The sequence below is a fragment of the Cyprinodon variegatus genome, unplaced genomic scaffold (assembly GCF_000732505.1).
Source record: "Cyprinodon variegatus isolate N-32 unplaced genomic scaffold, C_variegatus-1.0 Scaffold143, whole genome shotgun sequence".
Classification (NCBI taxonomy): domain Eukaryota; kingdom Metazoa; phylum Chordata; class Actinopteri; order Cyprinodontiformes; family Cyprinodontidae; genus Cyprinodon; species Cyprinodon variegatus.
In genome coordinates this window covers 700,516-727,087 of record NW_015150596.1, presented here as the reverse complement: position 1 = coordinate 727,087, position 26,572 = coordinate 700,516, and the positions used below count along the sequence as shown (strand labels likewise).

The 26,572-nt window shown below is 40.2% G+C and overlaps 2 protein-coding genes across 3 annotated transcripts in view; one reads left to right on the top strand and one right to left on the bottom strand.

Moving 5' to 3' along the window:
• Positions 1–10,156, bottom strand: part of LOC107086095 (GTPase IMAP family member 8-like) — a 20,405-nt gene extending 10,249 nt beyond the window's left edge. The window contains exons 1-2 of the mRNA XM_015376851.1: positions 10,126–10,156; positions 9,090–9,809 (exon numbers count right to left, since the gene is read on the bottom strand). Of these exons, the coding sequence (XP_015232337.1) occupies positions 9,090–9,809; positions 10,126–10,156 (751 nt within the window). The remainder of the gene's footprint in view (positions 1–9,089; positions 9,810–10,125) is intronic.
• A 10,195-nt stretch (positions 10,157–20,351) lies between these two features.
• On the top strand, positions 20,352–22,207 carry LOC107086120 (G-protein coupled receptor 1-like). Of its 2 annotated transcripts, none has more exons than XM_015376878.1 (2): positions 20,352–20,539; positions 21,181–22,207. In XM_015376878.1, the coding sequence occupies exons 1-2, from the start codon at positions 20,536–20,538 to the stop codon at positions 22,164–22,166; spliced, it is 990 nt and encodes a 329-aa protein (XP_015232364.1). In that variant the 5' UTR covers positions 20,352–20,535; the 3' UTR covers positions 22,167–22,207. The 2 variants fall into 2 exon arrangements, with proteins under 2 accessions (XP_015232364.1, XP_015232363.1); XM_015376877.1 differs by having other exon boundaries at positions 20,352–20,545.
• The last annotated feature ends 4,365 nt before the right edge of the window (positions 22,208–26,572 follow it).

Below are 26,572 nucleotides of genomic sequence, written 5' to 3'. Positions count from 1 at the left end.
CTGGGCCTCCCTTCTTAAGCTGCTGCCCCCGCGACCCGACCCCGGATAAGCGGAGGAAGATGGATGGATAAATACAGTCCCTTAGTTTTAATGGACCTTCGAGCCAGAAGGAGTGGTTTTCCTCTATTCTCTATTCTCCTCTATTGTCTTATTCACTTCGTGCAGCACAAGCAGATGTCTCCTGCCTCAGGTCTTGCAGGGACCTTTAAGCGTACATTTCACAGCTTGGTAATTGCATCCACAACTCCAGTACTTATTTTTCGTTTTAATCCATGTCACCTTCTGTTCTTTGCTCAAGTTCTTAACGTTAGAACAGTTGTTCAGGAAGTGCTTGTTATGATTACAATAGGGACAGTAAGTTGTTACCTTCTCTTCCCTATTTGATTTGTTAGCTGGATGTGCAAGGTAGGATGGACCTGCCCTGCTGCTTGATCCTGAAACATTCTCAGAGCAAAGGAGTATGGTAGCAGTCTTTCTTGGAAGCTTGAGAGCTGCAGATTAACTACATGTCTTTTTTGTCCCAGTTTTTCTAACATGCCTACTAATGACCTCACATGGAGGGCGAACAAAAAATGGGTCTTAACATCACTGGTGCATATATTTGGACTTTCTATTAACTGAAATCTGTTGTACTGCAAGCTTATGGGTCTGTGCAAATATTTTTGGTAAGAGCCAGCATAGTATCTGTGCAAGGTTGCTTGGAGTTACAATGGAATCTGCCACAAGGTAAGGTTCTTCACACTAAAGGTGATCTGGCAGGATCTGGTACCTGTATGTTTTAGTGGCATCCTCTGCTAATAGATTTTCTAAGACAATCTTCATTCATGCAGTCTCTCTGAGATCTGGTGACATAAAGCTGGGGATTGTGAGTTTTGGACCCCTGTACGTTGTCTCTCTTTGTGGCTCACTAAACCAGGGTTTTTGAACAAATGAAGCATCTCTACCTGCTTAAGAAGGTGCGCTTTGCTTAGATGTGGTTGCATAGGATGGACTATATGAGAGATTTTAATGAGGTGTGGCTGCAAAGTGTGGGTTAGAGGGCAGGCTGTGCTTTGGTTGGCAAACTCTGCCATGAGCAAAACTTGTGCTAGGTTTCCTTGGGAAATTTCAGCACAGCTGATATTTCTCTCCGGGATGGTGTCACAGCCAAACAGGAACAGACGAGACAATGCTACTATGCAGGGTGGGTGAATAGAGATAGATCGTACATGTTCAAGAGCAGCACTAATCTTAAGGATTTCTGACTCTCCTGATGCACCAAGTGCGGTCGTGGATACTGTCCTAAATTTACTCTGAGTCCAGGTAAATTTAGGTTATAATCTCATAGGTGGGAAAGAGTGGAAGTTTGCCATTTGGATCAGATGCCTGTTGTTGCTGACCATGGTTTTTGCATCTTTTAACAGCAATTTACTTATCCAGCTCGAAGGACCATTGAAACCAAGGGACTGTAGTTATGCTGATTGAAATAGAATAATCCCTGTGGTAAGTCAGGTTACATTTCCAAAATGATTCCAGTCACCCTTGGATTATGTTTTCTTTGTTCCTTACTTTCTACTATGATTTCCACAAACACAAAGCAAATTATGGAAAAGTTGAACATCAACTGATAACACAAACTTCCACTGTAAACTTAAAGGAATAGTACACCCAAAACATGATTAGCCTTCATTTTCTACTCACCCCCATGCTGAACAANGTCCGCAGTCAGCGCAATGGTAAGCACAACGAGCCCTATGCCCAACTTCTGGACTTGGGTTGGGTCATAGTTGGTGACGTCTGCCTCGGAGGGGCTCACCTTCCAACTGTCAACACATTCAAAACCAATGTTCTTGAGAATGGCCGGCCCAGCTATTTCAAGCCTTGTGGGAACAGATTCATTTTCAAAGAAAAGTTTGTAAGCTCACAACTCACATCCCCTGCCACTCTGTCCTCTACTCATGAAAGCCTAGGTGAACTGGTCTTTAGTCATTCAAAAGACGATGATAAGATGGCACCCTCCATCGAAGATGAAATCTTCCTCCAGATCATGAACATGGAGTTCAGGAAAGATGATTCCAATAGTTGGGTGGCTCCTCTACCTTCTCGCAGTCCAAGGCCGTATCTCCCTAATAATCGGGGACAAGCCCTCAGTCAACTGATGTCACTCTGTCGTACTCTGAAAAAGAAACCGGAGATGAAATGTCATTTTGTGGACTTCATGGAAGAAATATTCAGAAACGGACATGCAGAGCCAGCTCCTCCACCAGAACTTGATAAAGAGTATTGGTACTTACCTTCATTCGGTGTTTACCATCCACAGAAACCGGGGAAGATAAGGATTGTCTTTGATTCAAGTGCAAAGTTCAAAGGCATATCACTGTACGATGTACTCCTACAAGGTCCAGACCTCAACAACACCCTCCTTGGGGTTCTCGTACGTTTCAGGACAGAACCTGTTGCTGTAATGTCAGACATTCAGCAGATGTTCCACAGCTTCCTTGTGAGAGAGGATCATCGGGACTACCTCCGATTCTTGTGGTTTCGCAACCACCAACTTGATGATGAGTTGTTGGAGTACCACATGAAGGTTCATGTGTTTGGTAACTGTCCATCTCCAGCTGTAGCCATTTATGGTCTGAAGAGAACAGCCATGGAGGGTGAAGAGGAGTACGGACCCGAAGTGAGGAACTTTGTCCACCGGCATTTCTACGTCGACGATGGTTTGAAATCTTTCCGCAGTGCAGAAGGTGTCGTCACAGTGCTAAAAGGTGCACAGGACATGTTGGCTCAATCCAATCTCAGACTACATAAAATCGTATCCAACAGTACTGAGGTCATGAGAGCATTTCCAGCTGAAGATCTAGCTAGCAACCTACAAGACCTAGATGTTTGTCAGGACCCCCCTCCCATTCAGCGTAGCCTAGGTCTTGGTTGGGATCTTGCTACAGATACCCTGACCTTTCGTGTGGGTGGCACAGAAAAACCCTTTACATGTTGGGGTGTGTTATCAACCATCAATAGGTTATTTGACCCGTTGGGATTTGCTGCTCCCTTCAGTGTTCAAGGTTGTTTTATCTTAAGAGACCTGACCACCGATACTTGCGACTGGGATGCACCACTCCCCCAGGAAAAGCTTGAATAGTGGCAAAGGTGGTGTACTTCTCTACAAGACCTAAAAGTGTTTAAGATCCCAAGAGTCTACACTACCATCCTACTCTCCACAGCACAGAGAAAAGAGGTCTGCATCTTTTGTGATGCATCAACCAAAGCTATTGCTGCTGTCGCATACTTGAAGGTCACAGATGCTGCAGGACATAGCAAAGTCGGATTTCTGTTTGGGAAAACCAAGTTGGCGCCCAAACCTGACATCACCGTTCCAAGGCTTGAGCTTTGTGCCGCCGTTCTAGCGGTGGAATTGGCGGAGACTCTTTCCGCAGAGTTGGACATTGTGGCTGATGACATCAAGCTCCTCTCAGACAGCAAAGTGGTACTAGGCTATATATTCAATGACTCTAGACGATTCTATGTCTACTTGCATTACAGAGTACAAAGGATCAGACGTTCGACACATAAAGGCCAATGGAGCTACGTTCCTTCTGATGTCAACCCAGCTGACCATGCGACTAGAGCCATTCCAGCTAACCAGCTCGCAACTTCCTCTTGGTTGACTGGACCAGCATTTCTTCTGGACAAGAAACAGAGTCACTTAGAACAGACAGCTTTTAGCTTGATTGATCCCGAAACAGATGTGGAACTACGTCCAGTCATAATGACAAACGCCACAAATGTGTTACCTCAGCTGGGCAGTGAATGCTTTGAGCGTTTTTCAAGTTTGATATTACTCTGCAGAGCACTCGCCAGGCTCTGCCACATTGCTCACTCCTTCACAAAAGCAGCAAAAGAAGGTCTTGTCACGGTTGGCTTGACTGTAAGCTGCTCTTCAGTCCAGAACAGCTAAATCATGCAAAGATCAGAATCTTGCTTGCTGTTCAAAGGCAGGTCTACTCAGAGGACATTAACTCCATCCAGAAGGAAGAGCAGGTTCCTAAACAGTCTGCTCTTTGTAAACTATCCCCTTTTGTTGATTCTGAAGGCCTTCTGCGCATCAGAGGACGACTGAAGAAGTCACAGCTTACAGCAGAAGAAAGCTGGCCTATTTTCCTTCCTGGCAAACATCATGTCACCTCCTTGCTCATCAGACACTACCATGAACAGGTCTGCCACCAAGGATGGCACTTAAAAGAAGGAGCTTTGAGGAGTGCTGGTTTTTGGATCATTGGAGGAAAACGGGCTGTCAGCAGTTTGATCTACAACTGTGTGACATGTCGGAGACTGCGTGGGAAGCAGGAGGAGCAGATGATGGCGGGCCTGCCTGCTGATCGCATCAGTACAGATCCCCCATTCACCTTTGTTGGACTGGATGTTTTTGGACCATGGTGTGTCAGTTCTAGGAGGACACGTTGAGGTCTGGTCAACAGCAAGCGCTGGGCAATCATCTTCGTTTGTATGAGCACACGTGCCATTCACATCGAGGTTGTCGAATCAATGGATTCATCCAGTTTCATTAACGCTCTACAACGCTTTTTTGCAGTCAGAGGGCCCGCCAAACAATTCAGGTCCGATTGTGGAACCAATTTTGTGGGAGCCTGCCGTGAACTTGGGATTAACTCAAAAGGTTGTGACAACAAGAAAGTGTCCAGCTACCTTTCTGAGAAGGGTTGTGTGTGGCTATTCAATCCCCCACATGCTTCGCACATGGGAGGAAGCTGGGAGAGGATGATTGGTGTCACACGGCGGATTCTCGATGCAATGTTTTCTAAGCTCGGATCTGCACTGCTCACACATGAGGTCCTGACAACCTTTATGGCTGAGGTCACTGCAATTGTCAACTCTAGACCCCTTACCTCAGTGTCTACAGATCCTGATGAGCCTCTCCTCCTCACCCCTGCTATGCTGCTAACCCAGAAGTCTGGGACACCACCAGTTCATCCTGGCAATTTTGAAGATGGTGACCTCTTCAGGCGTCAGTGGCGACGAGTCCAAAGCTTAGCCAACACATTCTGGGATAGATGGAGTAGGGAATATCTCAGTAGTCTCCAGGGCCGACCAAAGTGGAGAACAGAAAGACCTAATCTCATGGATGGAGACCTTGTATTACTGAAGGACAACTCTGTAAAGAGACATGAATGGCCCACAGGACGGATCACAAGAACGTTCCAGAGTGATGATGGAAAGGTCAGAAAGGTCGAGGTGAAAGTCATGAAGGAAAATGTCTCAAGAGTGTACTTAAGGCCAGTATCTGAAGTATATGAAGTCATACTCCTGTTGTCAAGGAACTCGCATAAGTGATGCATAGTCTGACATCCTAGGGATGTCAGGTGGGGAGTGTGATGGAATCAGTTCTTTTCTTCTATGCAGCTGTCTGCCCCCTATTGATTGGTTTATGTATTTTATTTTGATAACCTGAGTTAGACAGGATGTGAGGTCACTGTTCTAGATGTCACTTCCTTCTGAATGCCATGTTTCTAAGAATCTAGCCAAGAGCAGTCACACATGGGCTCATCTGTTGCCATCCATGTCTTTACTTGCTTAAAAGCGGCATCATCTGTAAGTTATATTGTTTCTTTTTATATAAAAAACATGTGAGCATTGTTATTTTCTTTTAGGAAGCTGTAGTTTAAATTTAACTGACAAATGTAAAACCTGAGCAGGTTATGGCTGTTGAAGCTAATTTATCATTTGATTTGTGTGATGTTTAGATTATGCATACATCTAAAAAAGTAAATTTTGCACTGATTTTATATTTAGAAGTCATCTGTGTATTGGTGCAATATTTTGTTTATTTCTGATTTTGTCAACAGTTTCACACTTAATCCTGATTAAACCATCCAACTCAACATATAAGCCTGTTCCTTGGAGTTTGAAAAGGAGAGTGTTTAGCTGTCTGTATAGCTGAGCCCACGTTCAGGGGAACAACGCTTAGTGAGGACAGAACAGTGAAAAGATGGACCGTCAATAAGCTGTGAAGAAACCTCGGCAGCACTCTTTTCAGTCACCAGTCGTAGAGTAAAGCAGTCAGCCTCTGCATCTGCATATTTTTTCATGTGAATTAAACACACATCCACCTGCCCGCATTACGCAATGTCAAGCTCAAACCCTGTCAATGCTGACACTCAGCAGCTGGAGGGTAGGTCAGAATGTGGTACCTCAGTCGCATCTTCAAAGTCAAGTTCAAGCAGGTCCTCAGCCAGTGCTGCTGCTAGAGCTCGTGCCAAGGCAGAAGCAGCACGCGCACGAGCAGCTTATGCAAAACTTCAAATAGATATGGAAGTGGAGAAGGCACGCACTGAGGCTACACTGAATGCACTAAAAGAAGAGTGTGAGGCTGAGGCTGCCTAAGCAGAGGCTCAGGTGTTTGAGGCAGCAGCAGATTTAGAAAACTGTGATCTTGGGAGTAAAGCCAGTTGTGATTGAGCATCAAAGCAGTCCTTACAGCGCACCAGTGATTACATCCAAACCCATTATAATGTAAGTCAGTATCATACTTCAGCTCATAACAATCGAGAAATGGAACATTCTGCTGCTGGACCACAACATAAACATTTCCCAGATATTGAAGCTCACCATGTCAGTTATGATACGCAACAGTTTGGTCCCCCAGCTTGCTCTGCAGAAGTTCTGAAACAAATCAACCCCACAAAATATCTTCCTGGCTCAATGGCCCTTCATGCAGGTCACAATGGTCCTATGACTCATACATGTTGCCATACTGTCTCAGCAAACCAACTTCCAGCCCATTCGAGCCCAGAAGCTCAACGGATGTCCGAGTTGGCTGTATTTCTGGCACGTCGAGATCTCGTTACAGCTGGACTCAAAGTGTTTGATAGCCAGCCTGCTAGTTATCTGTCCTGGAAATCTAGCTTTGTTAATGCTGTGGACGGACTTAAGCTAAAACCCAGTAAAGAACTGGACTTGCTTATTAAGTGGCTTGGTGGGGAGTCGCTACACCATGCTAAAAGGATAAGGGCAGTCCACATTAACAACCCATCTGTAGGTTTGGACATGCTTTGGGAGAGACTAGACAAGTGGTACGGATCTCCGGAAGCGATTGAAGCATCTCTCTTCAATAGATTGAACAGCTTCCCAAAGCTTAGAAATAGAGATTATCTGAAGCTCCAAGAGCGTGGAGATCTGCTCCTAGAGATTGAAGCTGCAAAGAAAGAGGGCTACTTGCCAGGACTCGCCTTTTTGGACACTGCAAGGGGAATAAACCCTATATTGGAGAAACTGCCCCATAACGTTCAGGAACAGTGGATTACTCAGGGGTCCTACTATAAGAGGGAACACCAAGTTCCCTATCCCCCTTATTCATTCTTTGTAAATTTTGTGTACAACTATGCAGAGATGAGAAATGATCCTAGCTTTGTTTTTGCTACCTCAAACTTAGCTACATTTAAAGGTGACGGATCACTCTCTAAACCCTGGAAATCCAAGCCTCATATATCAGTCAGTAAAACTGAGGTAGGAAACCCCTCATCCTCTTATTCCACCAAAGCATCCATCATAGATCTGGATAAACAGTGCCCTCTCCATCTGAAACCTCACTCCCTTAGAAAATGTCGAGGTTTTCGGGAGAAATCACTTGCAGAGCGAAGGCGCTTTCTGTTGGGTAACTCCATTTGTTTTAAATGTTGTGCTTCAACAGCCTACCAAGCTAAGGAGTGTAAAACTGACATCCACTGCTCAGAATGTGACAGTAACCGGCACATCTCAGCACTTCATCCAGGATCAGCACCTTGGATTACAAGTTCCCGTCCATTGACAGAGAAGGGTGGGGAGTCTACCGAATGCATCACTGACCTAGCACAGCTGTGTGTGGTGAGGGTCTTAAAGGTAAATTGTGTTCAAAAATCTGTCTGGTCAATGTCTATCCAAAGGGTCACCCAGAGCAAAAGGTGAAGACATATGTTATGCTAGATGACCAAAGCAATGTGTCATTAACCAGATCAGCATTCTTTGACATGTTTCACATCCAGAGTGAAGTTTCCCCCTATACCCTCAAAACATGCTCAGGAATCACAGACACTGCTGGAAGAAGGGCTTCTGGTTTCATGATGGAGTCCGCTGATGGAGGCTGCTGATGGTTTCATGATGGAGTCCGCTGATGGAGACCTTCACCTNATTTCTGATTTTGTCAACAGTTTCACACTTTATCCTGATTAAACCATCCAACTCAACATATCAGCCTGTTCCTTGGAGTTTGAAAAGGAGAGTGTTTAGCTGTCTGTATAGCTGAGCCCACGTTCAGGGGAACAACGCTTAGTGAGGACAGAACAGTAGGTATCCGTCCCATAGAATGGCTTTGGATTGTATCAGGAGGCTTAATAGGTTGTTATCACTGATTGAATCATAATCCTAACCCTAAGGTAACAAATTGTCCCCCCTGCTGAATTAATGCATCTATTTATGTTTAATCTAATAGTAATTGCAGTAGTTCTTCATGTACTGTAAAAAAAAAACTAAAAAGAAATAAAATGATCCACACGTTGCTCAATATACCTAAACCAGAACAAAAAAAATCTGATATATGAGATTTGAGCTGTATTTAAATCTCAGTGAAATAATGCCTGTTTTTATTAAGATACTAATCAAATGGTCATGCAATGTTTGTTTTTAAAACCTAATGTGTCTAACGGACCTAGTGAATATTTTTTTTTCAAATCCTGCTCGCAACCAGGTTAATGTTACGATGGTGACTGAAACAGAAGTGGAGTAAACTCCCTTTGTGAAATGGAGTTCCGCTTATTTCAGGTTTAAAAAACATAGTTTTCAGTAAAGTTGCTTCGTGAAACGGACCCCAGGTCTGTTAAGAGTAGGGTTAATAATGTGGAGAAAAAAATCCAACGTTTGTCAAAGAAAATAAATCTGTTATTTATTGGTATTTGAATGAAAAAATAAATAAAAAATGTGAATCTTCGGATTTAGACTGTTTTAAAATTCGTTCTCCAGGGGTTATAATTAAATAATGTGTTTTGAATGTCGAGCTGCCAGAGAAATCTGCAGAAACATTTATCACTTCAGCCTGATAGAAAGAAAGAAAGTTGAGTTACCTTCAATCTGTAGCTTCATGTTTCTTCTTTGTTTCTGAACTTCATCAAACCTTTTTGAGGCTTTTCTAACCAAATCTTTTAGTTTCTTTCTCAGAGCATTTCCATCAGATTCATCAACAGAACAGTGTCTGCCCCTTTTCTGTTTAATCATTGCCTCAATTTTCTTTAAAAGCATCTGGACTTGATCTTTATCTTCTCTGTTGCTGATGTTGAGAACATGTTTTCTGTTTCCACATTGTTGAAGGATCCACTGCAGGTCTGGACGTCTTCTGATTTCTGATTCCATGGTTTCATCACTACATGGATCGACTGCAGTGAACAGCACAATGGTGTGACTGAAAACATCTGCTTTGAAAAGTTGCAGGTGTTCCATTAAGGATAGTTTGACATCCTGATTTAAATATATACTACCAGGAATGACCAGAAGAAAGACATGAGGTCCTGGGGGACACAGATGGACACTCTTCTGGATTTCTAACTGATCCAGTTTTGAGGTGACATCTCTTGGATAATACCACCACCAGCCTGGAGTATCAACCACTGTGAGTCGTCTCCCGAGTACTTCCTGCTGCCGCGCTTCACTCTGAGCTGTTCTTCTGCTGGTGTCAAAAACATTGTGACCCAGGATTATGTTTCCGGCAGAGCTTTTACCGCTGGAAAGGTGATTGAATCTTCCTCCTATCAACACAATCCTCAGTTCTGTTTTTGCATGGCTCAGTGCTGTTAAGAGAGGTAAGGCTTTATTTTATCACAGTTTATAAAAATCCACTTTAATTAGACAATTAGTGAAAATAGTTTGTAATTAATAATTTATATTATATACATTTCAATTGGAACAATGATAAAAAAAAGTTCAGCAATGTTTCCACAAGTGAAAAACCAGGAAAAGCAGAGGGAGCCATGTTGTTTGACCTTCATGTTCTGTTTAAAGTCAAAGTCTCTGTATTTAACATATTTATCCACTAAAATAAGAGTAACAGATTATAATCCATACAGGATAAAGTTTGAGGGAAGGTTTTATAAAAAGATTTCTGACCTGAGTTGAAAATATTAGCTGAAGTGGCCATTTCATCAACCTCACTCTGTCGACTTTCTGCTTGTTTGTTCGAACACAACCTGTTTCTAAATGAAAGTAAATGAAGCAGATAAAATTTTATTGGGGTTGAAGGTTGGATGGTGAAGTCAAACAAGGTCAGAGATCACCATCTGCTGGACAAATAGATTAACTACAGGTCTATACAGGTTTAGAAGTACACATAGAGGTTAAACTGCTCATTTTAGAAAACTAAAAGGAAATAAGACAGAATAAAATAACCAGATGATCAGATGAATGTAAAAGAAACAAGTTACAGAAAATCGGATCCAGCTTCTGATCAGGAGTTTATTTGTCTCAGTAGTGCTGATTAAGTTTAAAGACTAAGAAAACATCTAACATTATTCAAGTATCCATGTGGCTTTAGCTGAATGCTGCTGGAATTACCTTAAACTGAGTAGAGAACGTTGACTTTGATCTACAGAGCTCTGCAGTTTTAGACTATTGGCCAGTCATCTGGTCAAATCCTGCAGTGGAAGACTTAAAGAGATTATAAATAAAAAAAATAGCCCCACAAAACAAGAGCTGGAGATTAAATACATCACTGCTAAAGGATTAAGATTTTCTCAAAATTTTCAAGGAAGGGTGGGCATCATACTTGGAGTGCAATGATTTACCAGGAACATCAACATCTATACTATGGGAAGCCAGGAAAGCAGTGATGAGAGGTAAAATTATTTCATTCTCATCTCATAAAAAAAATTAGAACAAAAAAGTATCCAGGAATTAGAGGAAAAAATTAAGTTACTAGAAAGCTCGCTAGACGAGGAAAAATTAGGTGATATCCATAAAATAAAACTAGAAATAAACGAATATATTGAAAAACAAAATAAGTTTTTAATTCAAAAAGTTGGAATTGATAAATTTGAACATAGCAATAAATCAGGAAGTTTCTTAGCTAATCAACTAAAAATAAATAAAGAAAAAACGACTATATTTGCAGTTACAGACTCAATTGGTAATATATTACAGGATCCGGAGGATATTAATAATGCCTTCCCAGATTTCTATAAATCTTCATACACATCACAGTTAAATCCATCAGATAATGAAGCTCTAGCGGAAGTTCAATTGAAGAAACTCTGACTTACCTCCATCAATCAGAAGCCGATCCGTCTCTGAAGCGAGCCAATCAGCTTCGAACTACACCACGAAGCCCAATCAGCGTCCTGCTTCCACTTTATAAACTCCCTCAAATCTCACCACAGCCGCTATCCTGCAATCGCAATGTCGGATTTCGATCCAGACGACAATTAAATTTTCCCCGCTCGGAGAAGCTCCCGTCTAGCCGCTCTCATCTCCTTCTTCCGCGTTACACTCCAAGGGTATATTGCCAGGCTCCGACCTAGACTCTGCTCAGATGTCTTAACGAGCCTCCCTCNAGAAAGACAGAATGCACCGTGCCACACCCATGCGCATGCCCAGAGAATCAGACTTGAATCTGTGTCTCACAAACTGACAAATGGGGGCTATATGGGGAATGTGGTTAATACAGGAAAGCACATTATACACATCAGGCTAATATAAGGGCAAAAATAATTAAAATATTTACTTAAACTTGTGAAATTCACCTTTAAAGGACCTTATCACACAGTATCCCTTTAAGTGAGGCATATATCTTATGATATTTTCACTGGCGACCTATCCAGGGTGTACCCCCTGTATGATGGATTTGCAGGGTTTAAAATTCCACAGCTCCCAATGTATGCTCTAACACTCTACAGCCTGATGTGATGCGATTGAACTGCTTACTCTGTACATCCAAAAACCACACATCAGACTTGTCAGTCTGAAAGAAGAAGAAGTCCATTGTTTGCACAATGTGCGAGGTTAAGGTATATTGGATCGTAGACGCTCGTAGATCTGCTTCAACAGCAGGATTTGCTTATTAACACCTCATAAGGGCCGAGGGAATTTCAAAATTGTTTGATTTTCCCTTGAACTTATTATTTCTGATCGGAAGGTGCTCTTAAGGGGGGTTCAGGGGGACCAGGGTCTTATTAATGCAGAAGCAGTAGCCTGGCCAACTATACTCACTTAAAGGAAAAGTCCAGTCAGCAATGAATAACCAAGCATTCAATTTGTATTTTAGATTATAGATATTATAGATATGATTTTATTACTATTAAAGGGATATCTAATGCACAAGTTTAAGGTAGCTGTAATTAAACCTTTACTTAAGAAACTTCTCTTGATCCAAATTACTTGATCAATCATATATCTGTATCTAATCTTCCTTTGTTATTTACATTCTTGAGAAAATAGTTACCCAAATCAAGTTAAGTGTGTTCCGTAATGACCTTTCTGAAGAGTTTTATACAGGATTTAGGGCTAAAAAAAAAAGCACCGGTGAAACTCACCCAATAATCATGGCCTCAGATTATAGACTTAAATCAAATAGGGATACAGCACACTGCTATTCATTGGTTCAGATCATATCTGTTCGACTAATCTTTCTGTGTCAAAATTGGCAACGCTAAATCTCCTTGTGCTTGTCTATCCTACGGGGTCCAACAAGGCTCAATTTTAGGGCCACTGCTCTATTTTCGGCATTTTCTGCCACATAGTTCAATACTGAGAATACATGGGATTGATTTCCATTTTCACGCTGATGACTGCCAAATCTATTTGCCCCTAAACCAGGGAGACGGTTTTTCAATGAAGTTTTTATTGAATTGATAAACGACACTAAAGCCTGGCCGGCTCTGAACTTTTGAAATTTGAACAAGAAGAAAACTGAGGTTATAGTGTTTTGAAATTATGGCCCATGTGACTCCACTACTATACACCTAGGACCCCTTACACCATATTTTGAATTGACCGTCACAAATTTGGGACAGTTATTTTAAATTGGGAAATCAAATTGGAGCAGTTGTCAGACCTTGCTTTTTTCAGTTAAGACAATTGGCAAAACAAGAACCCTTTCTTTCAAAGCAGCCCTTTGAAAAAGTTATCCATGCTTTTATTTCATATCTATTGGATTACTGTGATATCCTCTATGTTGGTGTGTGCCAGTCTTTGCTGTCTCACCTACAGCCGGTGCAAAACACAGCCGCTCATCTGGTACTCTGAAATATGATAACATCACTCCTGTCCTGGCCTTCCTCCTCTGGCTACCTCTGCATTTTAGAGTTGATTTAAAAATTCTTATCTTTGTTTTTAAGTGCTTGAATGACCTTATCACATCTTAGCGCTCATATCTTCTTTACCCCTACTTGCATGCTCAGGCCCTCAGGTGAGCAGATCAGCATCTCCTGCAGGTACCAAGGTTTGAGAAGTAGCTCAGAGGGGCCAAAGCCTTCTCTATTGCTGTTCCGCTTTTATGGAATAGCCTAGCGCTGCACAGTGGGGAGGATCATTCACTCCCAAATTTTAAAACACGGCTGAAGACATTTTATTCGCTGGCTTTAAACACTAGCAGAACTTAGTTGTTGTGACCTTGATTATTTAATTTGAACAAATTTACATTATTGCCTAATTTTATGTTTTTATGCTGTATTTTATCATTTCATTGTGTTTTATTCTTTTTAGCTATGTTCAGCTCTTTGTTTTCATCTGTAGCTGTTTTAAAGTGCTATATAAATAAAGTTGTTGATGATGTGACGATTGTGATGACAATGTTGACGATGATGACAATGATGACTATGATGATGATGATAATGATGATAATGAATCTGTACTTGTCATGTGATAATTCAGTGCAGCATGCTGCACTTTAATGTAAATATTACCTTAGAAAAGCTTCAACGTGCTCTAGAAATTATGGGAACAGCACAATGCTGAATTTAATCTTATTTGTCTGACATATTTCATTTAGTTAAGTTAATGGTGAATCTCTCTCAAAATAAAGGGCCCTTAGTGGAGTTCAAATAAAAAGAGATCATATTTCTCCTATATTATGTCTTTGGAAAAATTGAACTTTTGCTGCTGGACGCGCCGCATCAACCAATCACAGACGCTGATCTGGGAGCTGACAGCGAGACAGACAGATCGCTGATGACACGGAGAGCTATGATCACTCCTCTGAGCAGTTTATTAACGCCTAAATTAACTGAAAATGCTGAAACCTGCCGACAATGCGTGTTTGCTTTTATTATCCTGGTGCCTGCAGTTTGGATTGAAAACCGCTTCCAGCTGCCGCAGCGAACCGGGAGGAGCAGGGGCAGATCTAGAAAAATATTTATGGGGTGGCGAGAGAGGGGCAGGAATTTTTGAGGGGTGGCAACATATGGCATTTTTTTTTTTACAATGAATTTAAACACAGTTATCACAGTTTGGTGTTTCATGTGAAAAAAGCTCATATTGGTAATACATCGTACAATGTGATCTCACTTAATAGGAGATAGAAGAATGATAACACTTCTTCTAGAGGGGCCTTATGGCAGGAAAGGTATTAAGGTAAGACACAGGTGCTGAGTCGCAGATGTGTGAGATTGACTGTCAGAGAGGCAGCTTTGCAGCATTTGCACAAGAAGAAACTATAGAAAGAAAAAGTTACCCATCAGAGATCTATGGACTGAGCTGTACTAAAGTGGGCATTACTACACAGTAGAAATAAATGGGTCAAGGCACCCAAACAAGGTACCAGACATCCATGTATTGTTTACTCCGAACACACATTTACCCCATTTGTTCCTCAGTAACTTGACATACAGCAGTTAAGGCATCATGAAAGGGACATTTCATGCATGTAAATGCTGTACAGCAGATAGAGCTGCTGTATCAACAAATCAACAAAAAGGCAGGTACTGTATGTTACATCAAAATCTCCACAAATCTGAAAAGAAGCAAAACGCTTCACAAATTTACTTAGATCCAATGCCTTTGTGCGTTTTGATTTGAGTTTAACTAAACTTGATAGTCTCTTTTCTGTCATAGTCGACCGCAAATATGTCTTTATGAGCCTGAGACGTCAGGCCTAACTAACATCATAGTTAGAAAAATAACGTTCTGCAACAGGATTTTTGAACACAACTAATCAGAATAATTGTTTTAGCCCTAATAAATATATATATATATATATATATTTAGAAAAAAAACTCTTCCTCACCCATCGCAGGTGGTCTTCCCCCCCTTTTTCCTCTAAGCTCTTCTGGACCGAAATGTCTGATGTATCTCCAGGGATCTGCAGTAACCATTCTTCAAGTTTGGGGGTCACTGCCCCGAGGGCCCGAAAGACCACGGGTACCACTGAGGCCTTGACCTTCCAGGTTTTCTCCAGCTTTTCTCTGAGCCCCTGGTATTTCTCTAGTTTCTACCTTTGAGACAGATGGTATTGCTATGTCAACCACAACGGCTTCCCTCTGCTGTTCCTCCTTGCTAGAACGGTGCTTTTGTACCTCGTCAATTTCAAGTTGTGAAAGCAGTTGTCGTTTATGGATGTTAGAAAATTGAGTTACTAGTTGTTTAGCTATTATTGTAGACTGTGGGTATTGAAGTCTCCATTTCTCCCACACCCTGTGCATAATAGCCTCTCTGGTTAGGGTTATTGAGATATTAACATTGTAATAGAGCCCTGTTCATATCTTCTCCTTTTCCTTCATGTTGTCCAGTAGCCCATTTGAAATCAAGGTGCTCTGGTTCCCCAACACCTGATGCAGACCTTGTTTGGCCGGGCGACATCTGAGCTAGAATGTCATTCATTATATTGTCTCTCATTACCATGAACGGTCTTGTCTAAGGACACGCATGGACATCTCTCTCTCGAAGCTATTCCTCCGCCGATAGTAGCACAAAGGGTCTTGTCGCCAGTCCATCGCAGGGCAACACAGAGACAAACATGCCAAACAACCATTCACACACACACTCACACCTAAGGGGAATTTAGAGAAGCCCATTAACCTAACAGTCATGTTTTTTTTGGACTGTGGGAGGTAGCCGGAGTACCCGGAGAGAACCCATGCATGCTCAGGAGGAACATGCAAACTCCATGCAGAAAGACCCCAGGCCGGGATCGCTCCTGTGCCCTTTTGACCAGTGAGGTGGTGTTTACATTCCAGGTGAGGGAGTCTGTGATGTGCACCCCCAGGAATTTGGTGCTGTTTACCACCTTTACAGCTGAGCTCTTGATGAGCAGTGGACCGTGGTCAGGTCAGTTCTTCCTGAAGTCCAAGATGATCTCCTTCATTAAAAAGGTCAACTGTCTAATCAAGTAGTCAGCAGCGCAAACAAACCACATGAGAGTACTCTCACCATTCCTTTTCACACAGTACACCCATTACTTCCATTAAAAGACAGACTCATGGAATCTGCCGAAATAGTCCTCTTGGATGACTCTGTAGTCGCTGGGTGAATCAAAGATGGAGAAGAAGCTGCGTACAGGGAGCTTGTGAGTCATTGTGTAAAATAGTGTGTGATCAATTATGTGATCCTGAATGGCTAGAAAATCCTCTAGAACCTCTGGAGATAACTGTACAAAGAAGAATTCTTGATAAAGTAATTAAAATTATTGAGAACAGTGAGCATTCCCTTCAGAAGATTGTTAAAGCATGACAGAGTGTCTTCAGTTACAGGGCTCTTAAAGATTTGGTGCAAGGCAGACCTCTACAGAAGATCCTCCCTGCCTTCAGCTATCAACCCCCATAACAACTAATTAAAAAACATTGCATGAGTTACTGCAACTTTCAATTTCTCTTTGGGATTAATAACGTTTTGTCTTTTTACTCAATTAATGATGAACACAAACAGAATAAATGAATATAAACAAATGCATTAATAACTTTATGAGAAGGCAAATATGAAAGGAAATCATATGGATTTTTTTTTTAATGAATCCATCAGCCATGCCATTTTCTGCATCAGTAATCATGCTTACTGTTGCAAATTTCAAGCTTAAGCCATGCTGAACCCCTTGTAAAACAAATGCTTCAAAATATACGTACATCTGGTCCTAAACGTCTGATCAGTTTGATTCTAATGCACTATTTTCAATCAACCCTGCTGTTAAAATCCAGACCTATATTAATATCTACTGGACCTCACAACTTAAAATACTTAAAATACACAACTGAGTGTACAGATTTGAAATTTTGTTACAGATTTGTGCAGACCTTCTACCTACAGCAGTGAACATCTCCAACAACTCATTAAAAAAAAACATAGTTCATGAAAGTTTATTTACAATAATTATTCCTTAAATAAATAAAATCTGCATCACAAAAGCATAAATGATGTTTTAGAAAAATGTAAAAGATTGGTGATGACATTTGGAAGACACCTGATGCTTTAAAAGAAAGAAACATAATTTGCACATAGTCAAAATTTATTTAAAACTTTCCCCTGCTCTCGTTTAAATCCTGTTTCCTCATTTACCCCACAGAATGTACTAAAAAGTATTATACCTGTATTATAAAACAGCTTTTGGGAGGACCAGTAATGGTTTACTTGGCTGAGAGTCATATCATCTGACAGTGTGTACCAACTGCAGGAGAAATAATTTACAAATAGTCAAAAACTTCCTTTTTATATCACACTTTTTACAGTGCTGATTTTCATTTTATTTCCATGGCTGCTTTGCATCACAGATAGTGTTGGAATCTCTCTTCAGTGGAAGTATTACAGCAAAGTAGCAACTGCATACTTGCAATTTCGTTCTCATACAGTGCTTAAGAAGACTTGAATGGGCTGGAATGGGAAAGGCTAAATATAATTCCTATTGGGATTCATGTAAGCTTTGTTAGGAAGGGAAATAATGATAGAAGTCACAGTGTCCTGTTCAAAACTCCTCAGGGGTCAGCCTCTAGGAAGGATTTCTTGGATGACATTTCAAAGGTTTGAAATTATGTTAATACGCTAAACATGTAATGCCTCTTCACAACTGTTAAATGGTTTGAATAAAGAATCAGAAAGTGCATTCAATCAGGTAGTTATAACTGAAAATAAATATGGTCTGATATTTTTATGTAAATTTAAGCACTTTATCACGTGTTGGAAATTAACAATTAGGTCCCAGTTTTTATTTTTATCTCCCATGTTTCTCAAGTTATTTTATATAATTACACTTTACAATATAGAGATGTTATGTGATAACTAACACAAATAAGTACATAACTGTGCAGCATAAGATAATTAATACATGGTATTGGTCACTTTTACAAACTGAAATCAGAAAAGTAAACATACACTTGTATTACCTTCTAAGTAAACAGAAGTACACATAAGTACATTACAAAATCATGTTTCCCTGTTGTTATCTACCAGTTTTGCACATTTTAAGATTAAAAAGGTTGGTCCATCCTTTTTATAAAAATAGATCAAGTGCAGCCTGACCAGATTAAGATATCTGTTAAAGCAGTTTACAGAGTTTTGACTCTGTAAACAGTTTTTGACTGTTTATATCTACACTTTTATCTGGATACTTTTGCCAGAATACCCTGTATTTAGCTCCACCAACCTTCCCATGAACTCTAAACTCTTTCCCTATTACTACTAAAAAAAAGTCCTTCATGTTTCATAGTAAGGTTACTGTGCATTTGATTCACAATAAACAGTATCAAACAAGAAGGTCAATCTTGGTCTCATCTGATCAGCTTATAAAAAAGTTTGTTTGTGGAAAAATGATATGGGACCTCTTAAGGGTATTGTGGAGAATTTTTGGTGAATTTTTTAAAAGACCCCAATAAGGACATCTTTATCTATATTTCACCCTTGTTTAGAGTAGAGAGGAAAATGCTATTTATCACCCCTGCTTCAACTTCCTACATTCCATCAGATACTGGAACAAGGCTTTTAAACAATCACCCTTATTTAGGCAGATAAAAGGCACACTCAAAACATTTTATCTCACAAATAGGACAATAAAAAACATGCTCTCACAGTACATCAAATAAAATACATTTTTATGAGAACACAAAAGAGAAGTAAAATTGTATCTGTTATCAATCCTAAATTTGATCCTCTTCACTTGATTGTGCTCTGGTGAGTTTGTTTACTCCCACCTGTACAGTTTCATTGGCAGGTTTATGAACTGAGAAGGAGGAGTAACAACACAGGAGGGATCAGATCTAAAACTAGATCAGTTCAGAATGAAGGCAGACTCAGCTTCAAGCAAAATGGAAAGTGGTAAGAACCTTTAAATATACAAAAGGGATTTTTTTCGTCATTTATATTGAAATTATATGCAATTCTACTGTATGTTGTCAAATTTGCTTGAAAGTACTGTAGATATTCAATAGCAGAAAGTTATTTTAAGGCAATACAAGTTTATTCATATATAACAATTCAGTACAGAGAGAATCTAAAGTCTGAAGGCTCAGGTCTGAGTCCATCATGACACATTACATCTAGCCAATGCTCTGATGGGTTCATAGTCAGATGGTGACATTGTGATGTAAAGGTGTTTGTCGTCTGCATTGTTATGGTAACTGATCTGATATTGTTTGCTATAATCTGAGCCAAGGGGAGCATGTAGATGTTGAATAGTTGGTGCCCCATAAAAGAGCCTGAGGAACCCTGCAGTGTCTGATTTATGGTTCCCTACTGACACACATAAGTGTCGTTCAGGTAGGATTCAAAACAGTCCAAGGCTGTACCAGAAAGGCCGACCCAGTTTTCCAGATGCTCTTAATAAAATCAAGTGATTAACAGTATAAAATGCTGCACAGAGGTCCAATAATACTGTGGTTCTTCCACAGTCTGAACTTATAAGAATGTCATTGAACAGCTTAAACCCACACTAAGTAACATTTTCTATGCTGTCATAGGGATCAGTGCCAAGTGTCTACAGAGGATGTTCAAATGGAGGTCTCAGTGAATCATTTTCTCCCTTATTTTTTGCAACTGTCATCTACTGATTTGCCTTGAGTGTTTTGAACTAGAATTAAAAGCCTCAGATTACTATTACTATCTTGCATATTTTTTTTTTTTTTTTTTTTTTTTTTTGCATGAGGAAAAAAATATTGTAATAAGAATCTTCTGGTTTGGATTTTCCTGTTTCATGATCAGCAGAAGAGATTATTACAGAAAAGCTTTTTTTCTGGTCTGAATTTTGTTTTTGGCCAGAAGGGAGTTATTGGCATGTTTGGTCCAAGTTTTTGGATGATTGGATGATTTACTTTGGATCATTCCAAAACTAATTTCAACATAAGAGCAAAGCCCTGTTAAAGGAAGTCACTAAACAATAGTGTGCACAATGGAGGTATGGAGAAAAGGACATTGTAGTCCAAATTTTATATGATTTTATATCAAGGTGATTGTTTTAGCTGGTTGTGCCATGTCACTGTCGGCCTTTGTGGGCTTGTCTTGCTAGCAGCTGCACAAAAGAGAGGGAGGAGTAATTAGAGAGAAAAGGAACACTGATAAGATGAGACATGAATCAACTCAGAATGAAGACAACGTCCTGCAAATGCCAGCATAATGGGTACTGGTGAGTTGCTTAAACAAATAAGAACATTTGTTGTTTAAACAGAAGTGTATGATTAATTAAAGTGTTTGTAAAGTTTTGATTTATACTAATTTATTAATGTTTGTATTAAGTTTATATATTAATGTTTGTTGTGAGTGATTGTAGTATGTCAACTTAAATAAATATATTGAAAAAGATCCGCTTACATCTTATGTTTCATACGATTTTGTTAGATTCTTAAACAAAAAACTTGTTTTTGTTTAACATCCATCGGTTGGGTAAGTTAAATTGTTTAGGTCAGCTTAAGTAACTGTGGTTTCAAATATTTTTTTTTTATTATTTGAACTTAAAATTTATTTAAAAAAAAAAAACTAGGCTTAAACAATATCACAAACTGTAGGTATAGGTTGTGTACTAAATTATAGAACTATGACATGTATTTTTATGCAGCACATATAAAGTTTAATTCTCAGAACTTTGTTTGGGATATTTCTGCTGATTTACCAAGGCTAGCTGCAATCAGAAACAAGATAAGATTTTGTGAATGCATCATTGCATGTAGAGAAAGGCAGTTTGTCTGTTGCACAGAGTATGCACATTCTCTGTTGATGCACTTTGCAGATCTTTTAAGAATTGTTTTCACTTCTCTTCTTCAGATAACCAAACCATAGACCATTCATCTGGAGATGAAGTGGCTGAAAAACTCATACGCACCTTCTCCCTGTTCATGTACTGCATGATTACTGTGGTTGGGACTGTAGGCAATGGCCTAGTCATCTACGTGACAGGCTTCAAGATGAAGAAAACTGTCAACTCTGTGTGGTTTTTGAACCTGGCTCTGGCAGATTTCCTCTTCACAGCCTTCCTGATTTTTTCAGCTGTCTCTCTCTATCAGGAGTACCACTGGCCCTTTGGAAACTTCATGTGCAAGCTCAACAGCTTTGTGAGCGTAGTCAACATGTTTGCCAGTGTCTTTTTTCTGACAGCCATAAATTTAGACCGTTGTTTGTCCACCTTGGTGGTGGTGTGGGCACAAAACGAGCGCACCGTCCATAAAGCTCAAATCATGAGTGCTATTATCTGGTTGGCGGCTGGGATCTGCAGCACACCTCAAACCTACTTCCGTACCCTGGTACCAGGGGAGGGTAACCGGACCTTTTGCATGTACGACAATTCTACCATGACAGAGGAACAAAAGTGGGGTCTGTACACTTTTCGTTTTGTTGTTGGCTTCCTCGTCCCGTTCATGGTCATGCTTTTTTCATATTTGGCCATAGGAATCCGTTCCAGGCGCTTGCAACAAATGAAGAAACAGATATCTCACCGGATTATTTGTTTCATTGTCGCTGCATTCTTCATCTGCTGGTTGCCATTTCATGTTCTAAGTTTTATGGAATTAACCTTCCCTAATTACAAGAAACTTCAGAAGATTGGAGGTCCTCTGACTATGAGTCTAGCTTTCCTGAACAGCTGCCTGAACCCCATCCTCTATGTTTTCATCCGAGTTGACTTCCAAGACAAGCTTCATCAGTCGGTGTGCTTTGTTCTAGAACATGCTCTGGAAGAGGACCACTTGTCATCCACATTTCGTTCTGTGCCATCAAGGGCTGCTAGAAAATCAGAGTCCTCTTCTCCTATCTAGTGTAAATATGTAGTTATTTCCAAAACGTTATATCGATGGCACTGAGGGGACCTGAAACCATTTTTTTTTTCCCAAACGGATCTTGAATGTCATTAAACTTTTTACAGAAAAAATTTTTTTTTACCCTGTTTTGTTTGACATGGTTTCTCAACAGTAGGTAATTATTTCCTCCAATATTATGTTTTTAAATGAAATGCTTGTAACTTGACATTGCACATTACAGTCTAATTTTGAACAAGGAAGAAAACACCAGTTGTTCTATCATATAAATTCTTAGGATTTCTGACTGTTTAGGACATTGCAGAAACAAGTGTTAGAGCAGCTGTGTCAGCATCCTGAGGTAGTTGGTTTTTAATGGTCGTTCATGTAGTTTGATAATTTTAATTCTGTTTAGTACAATCTTTAAGTCTTGCTTTCTTTAGCTATTTTGCTATGTTTTTTTTAGTTTGTTTATGTTTAGTTAATTTAATTCATTTTTATTAATTGTTATTAATTGTTGCTTTCCATTTAAATCCTCTTTTTCACTTGGATTTCTGTTAGATTAGTCCTTGGGTTTCTTATGTTTCTGCCTGGTCTGTTCCTCTAAGTTAATTAGTTTTAGCTCCCTCAGATGCTCTCTCCTTCAACTTTAACATGTTATCTCTGAGTTGTTTTTTCCGGTGTCACTTTCATTTCTTTATCACGGCCTCTGTATTTATACTGCCTGGTTTCCTTTTATTCTCCACAGTGTGGGGCAAATCCTGCCATTTAGACATATCGCCACTTCGACATTGACAGATTTTTTCATAAACGTCCCAATTATGACATATATATATATTTTTTCAGACTAGTGTGGGAAAGTATAATGATGAATCACAAATATCTAATTATAACTTTATTTTGCAAATTATTATCTAAAACTTAAAAAGAAAACTCCCTCTTGTGCCAGGATACTTGTAAGAGATATGTTACGTTCACGCTGCAGCCTGAAGTTACCCAAATCTGATTTTTGCCCAGGCGACCTGTATCTAATCTTTACATGACAGTCTGAACAACACAGATCTGATTTTTTTTAAATGTGATGCAGGCCACTTTACCATCTGGTCCTAAATACAATCTTTTCAAATGTGACCTGTCACATTCATCTGACCTCAACGTCATTAATACTCAACGAAGGTCCCTATTCTGAATCTTGCAACACAGAAGGAGGAATATAGATAATAGATGATAATACAGAGAGCAGTCTATCTTTTTGATCTTCTTGAAAAGGTTGAGTTGTTGATGTGTTGGCACCAGTTGGAAAAGTAATGACAGAGAATTAGATGTACTCCAGCACTGCCAACCACATTTATTCCGTAAAGACAGAGCTTGCTCGCTATTAGTGACATCATTGCATCCTCTACTGTGCATGTGGGCAGTTAAGCTGTATGAATGCAGTTCAAACGGGGAAATTCATACAAGTTGCATATATTCAAAAATGTGAACGACCACACAAAACAATTGTATTTCACACACAAAAAAAATTGGAATTGAGCAATAAGGCCTGCAGTGTGAAGTTACACTTAAAAAGGTCCTAATCCAAAGAGAGGACCAAACCTGGTCAAGGTGTGTATTGTGAGAACAGACTGAGGAGTAGGGACTGTGTATCTTTAAAATTGGTGAGGTACCTGGAGTGCTTCAGACTACTTTTCAGAAGCTAGGGGACAGGAAGATTCAGTCTCATTTGGATGCATCAATTTATGAATAAATGTTTTAATTTGATCTCTAACTCCTGTTTATTTCTGTCTTCTCCTGTCTGTCAACCAGTGAATCCTAATTTGGTAATGTAGCAACAGAATCTCTTATTTAACCTTTACACTAGCAAAACTTAAAAAGTTGTTTTAACATATCAGCATTCTGACAGGCATGACCATAAGCATCTTTATGACATTGCAGCCCCAGCAATTATCAGAGTACCAGAGTGTGTGTGTTTGTGTTTGTGGCAATGTCTTTAATGCCTGATGGGGACAATTTCCTAGGAATATGCTACATTTTGGGGACTCATAGGTACTTGTGGGGACCAACAACTGGTCCCCATAAGGAAAGTTTCTCTTCTTGGGGTGGGGGTTAGGTTTAGGACTAAGGTGTGAATTGAGTTTAGGTTAGGTTTAGGGATAGGTATGTGTCGGTAATGGTTAGGCCATATAAATTAGTGGGAAATGAATGGAAGTCAATGGAAGGTCCCCACAAGGATATTGTGACACAACATGTGTGTGTGTGTGCTGGTCTTTCCCCTCACTGACATGCAGCTTATTGCACACATCTGTATGTTGTTTAACCCCTTTTTGCTAACCTGTTGTGTCCTGGGCCCCCTCCCAGTAATCCTCCATTTTCTCATAAATTATTCCTAAGCATGCCTGTCTTTTTGGTGCAAACTGATCAAGTTAGTTCATTATACTTTATACGGTTTTGTTAAATAAATCCTTCGCCAGCCTCAGTAGTTTTCAACTGGTTTCACTAAAGTGCTTTGTGTTGGCTTTGTGTAAAGAACACACAGTCCTTTGTATTGCATATCTACAATGATAATAATAATAGTACATGTATTCATAATGTATTATATTATAATATTTAATGATAATATAAGTAATTATGATAATAATACATTGTTAATATTATTATTGTGGTGGGCCCTTTTGCAAATTTTAAAATATTTCTTCTTGCTGCTGATACCAGTGGTCAGCAAATGTCATAGTGGAGGCATGTCGATGGTCATAGTGGAGGCATGTCATTGTGAGAGGGTTGTCGTAGTGGAGGCCGTGTCTGAATATTGGGCTGTTGGATTGTGGGTATGTCGGAATAAAGGTTGGACCCCACTCTACCCTTCTGTTAACAAGTTTTCCTCACAGTTGAGTGCAGTCCTCTATGCATGTTCCAAGCTCTGTTATGTAAGTATCAGCATTGATATTACTGTATTGTTACCTTTTTGTAAAACCAACTCAACTAACTCTGCTGCTTTCAAACTGCTTTTTGAATGGTGACCAACACCTAACTTTTTCAAAATGACAGACAGCCTCTAAACATTAAGGGGGGTTTTTTTTCTTCTTTTATTCTTACAGTAAACTCCTTACAGTTGATTGGGATAATTTTACTTTTTTGTCATGTCAAATTTCTATTATCAAATAAAAGGACATTTTGGTTCTGGGGGTATTGGGCCTGTATTGTGTCTTTTCACTGAGCCATAGATGTCTGGAAGGCAGAGCTGTGGAGTTAGTGAAATCCTTTTTCTGACCGGAATAGACAGAACATTGACAAAGACTGTATCTGTTCTACATGCAGAGTAGGAACGAAGACCAGTTACAGGTGAGCTTAGCCTTTTCACTAAACTCTCTCTTCATCCCAATAGACCAGTGCAGCATCTGCATTATGGAAGCAGCCTCATCAGTCCGTCTGTTGATTTCCTGCTACATTCTTCCCTCACTTGTGAAGAAAACCCCAAGATACTTAAAGCCGGGCATACACTCTGCACGCAGCTACAGCTACAGCTCAAACTGCACAACAAAACCGCAGGGTTTAAAAGCTCACAGCTCACGATGTATGTTCTCACACTGTGCACCCGGACGCTCTGATGTGATCTACCTTCTCACAATGGTCATCCAAAAACCGCACATCAGACTGAGCGCCGAGAGATGGTGCTGGTTGGACTCGTCAATCTGGAAGACAGAGAAGAACTCCCTTATTTGCACATGTTCAATGCTCAAGGTTTTGGTAAATTGGCTCGTAGATGCTTGTGGCTCTGCTTCAACAGCAGGAATTGTCCACAAACAACTTACGATGGCGAACTGAATTTCAAACATGTTTGATTTTCTCCCAACCTTACGTTTCCTGATCGGGACGTGGTCAAGAGAAGCTAATCGCCCCTCATTACCCCCCTGTACTACACAATGCAGGATGCACGATGAGGCTGCAACGGGGCCTGATTAAAAAGAAATTCTTGGATGACTGGAGAATTGGCCTGAAAAGGCCCGCAAAAAATCGAACATTGTATGCCATGCTTAAGGAAGGAACTCTGCTCCAACCTGCGAGGGCTCCTCTGGCCTCTCGCTATGCCTAAAAATCGTGTCCATGAGGTAATGAACAAGACCTGGGACAGAGGGAAGACACGTCTGAATCCAACAGGCACCATAAACAGGTCCAAATTAATGTATGCAAGCTCGTTCTTCGCTTGTACAGAGATGCGATTGCCCCTAGTAAAGGGCCTTTTAATCCCATGCACAGGATAGGTCGCCTCACAGGTAGTTATAGATGGGTCACCTGTGGCTGCTTTGAGAACAGGTTCAAGCCCATCATCTTTAACCATGATGGTTGATGGGCTGGCAGCTTGTGCCAATCCACTGAGCAAGGAGATTGTAGTTTGATAAACATAACTATATATATTTGCATGACACAAA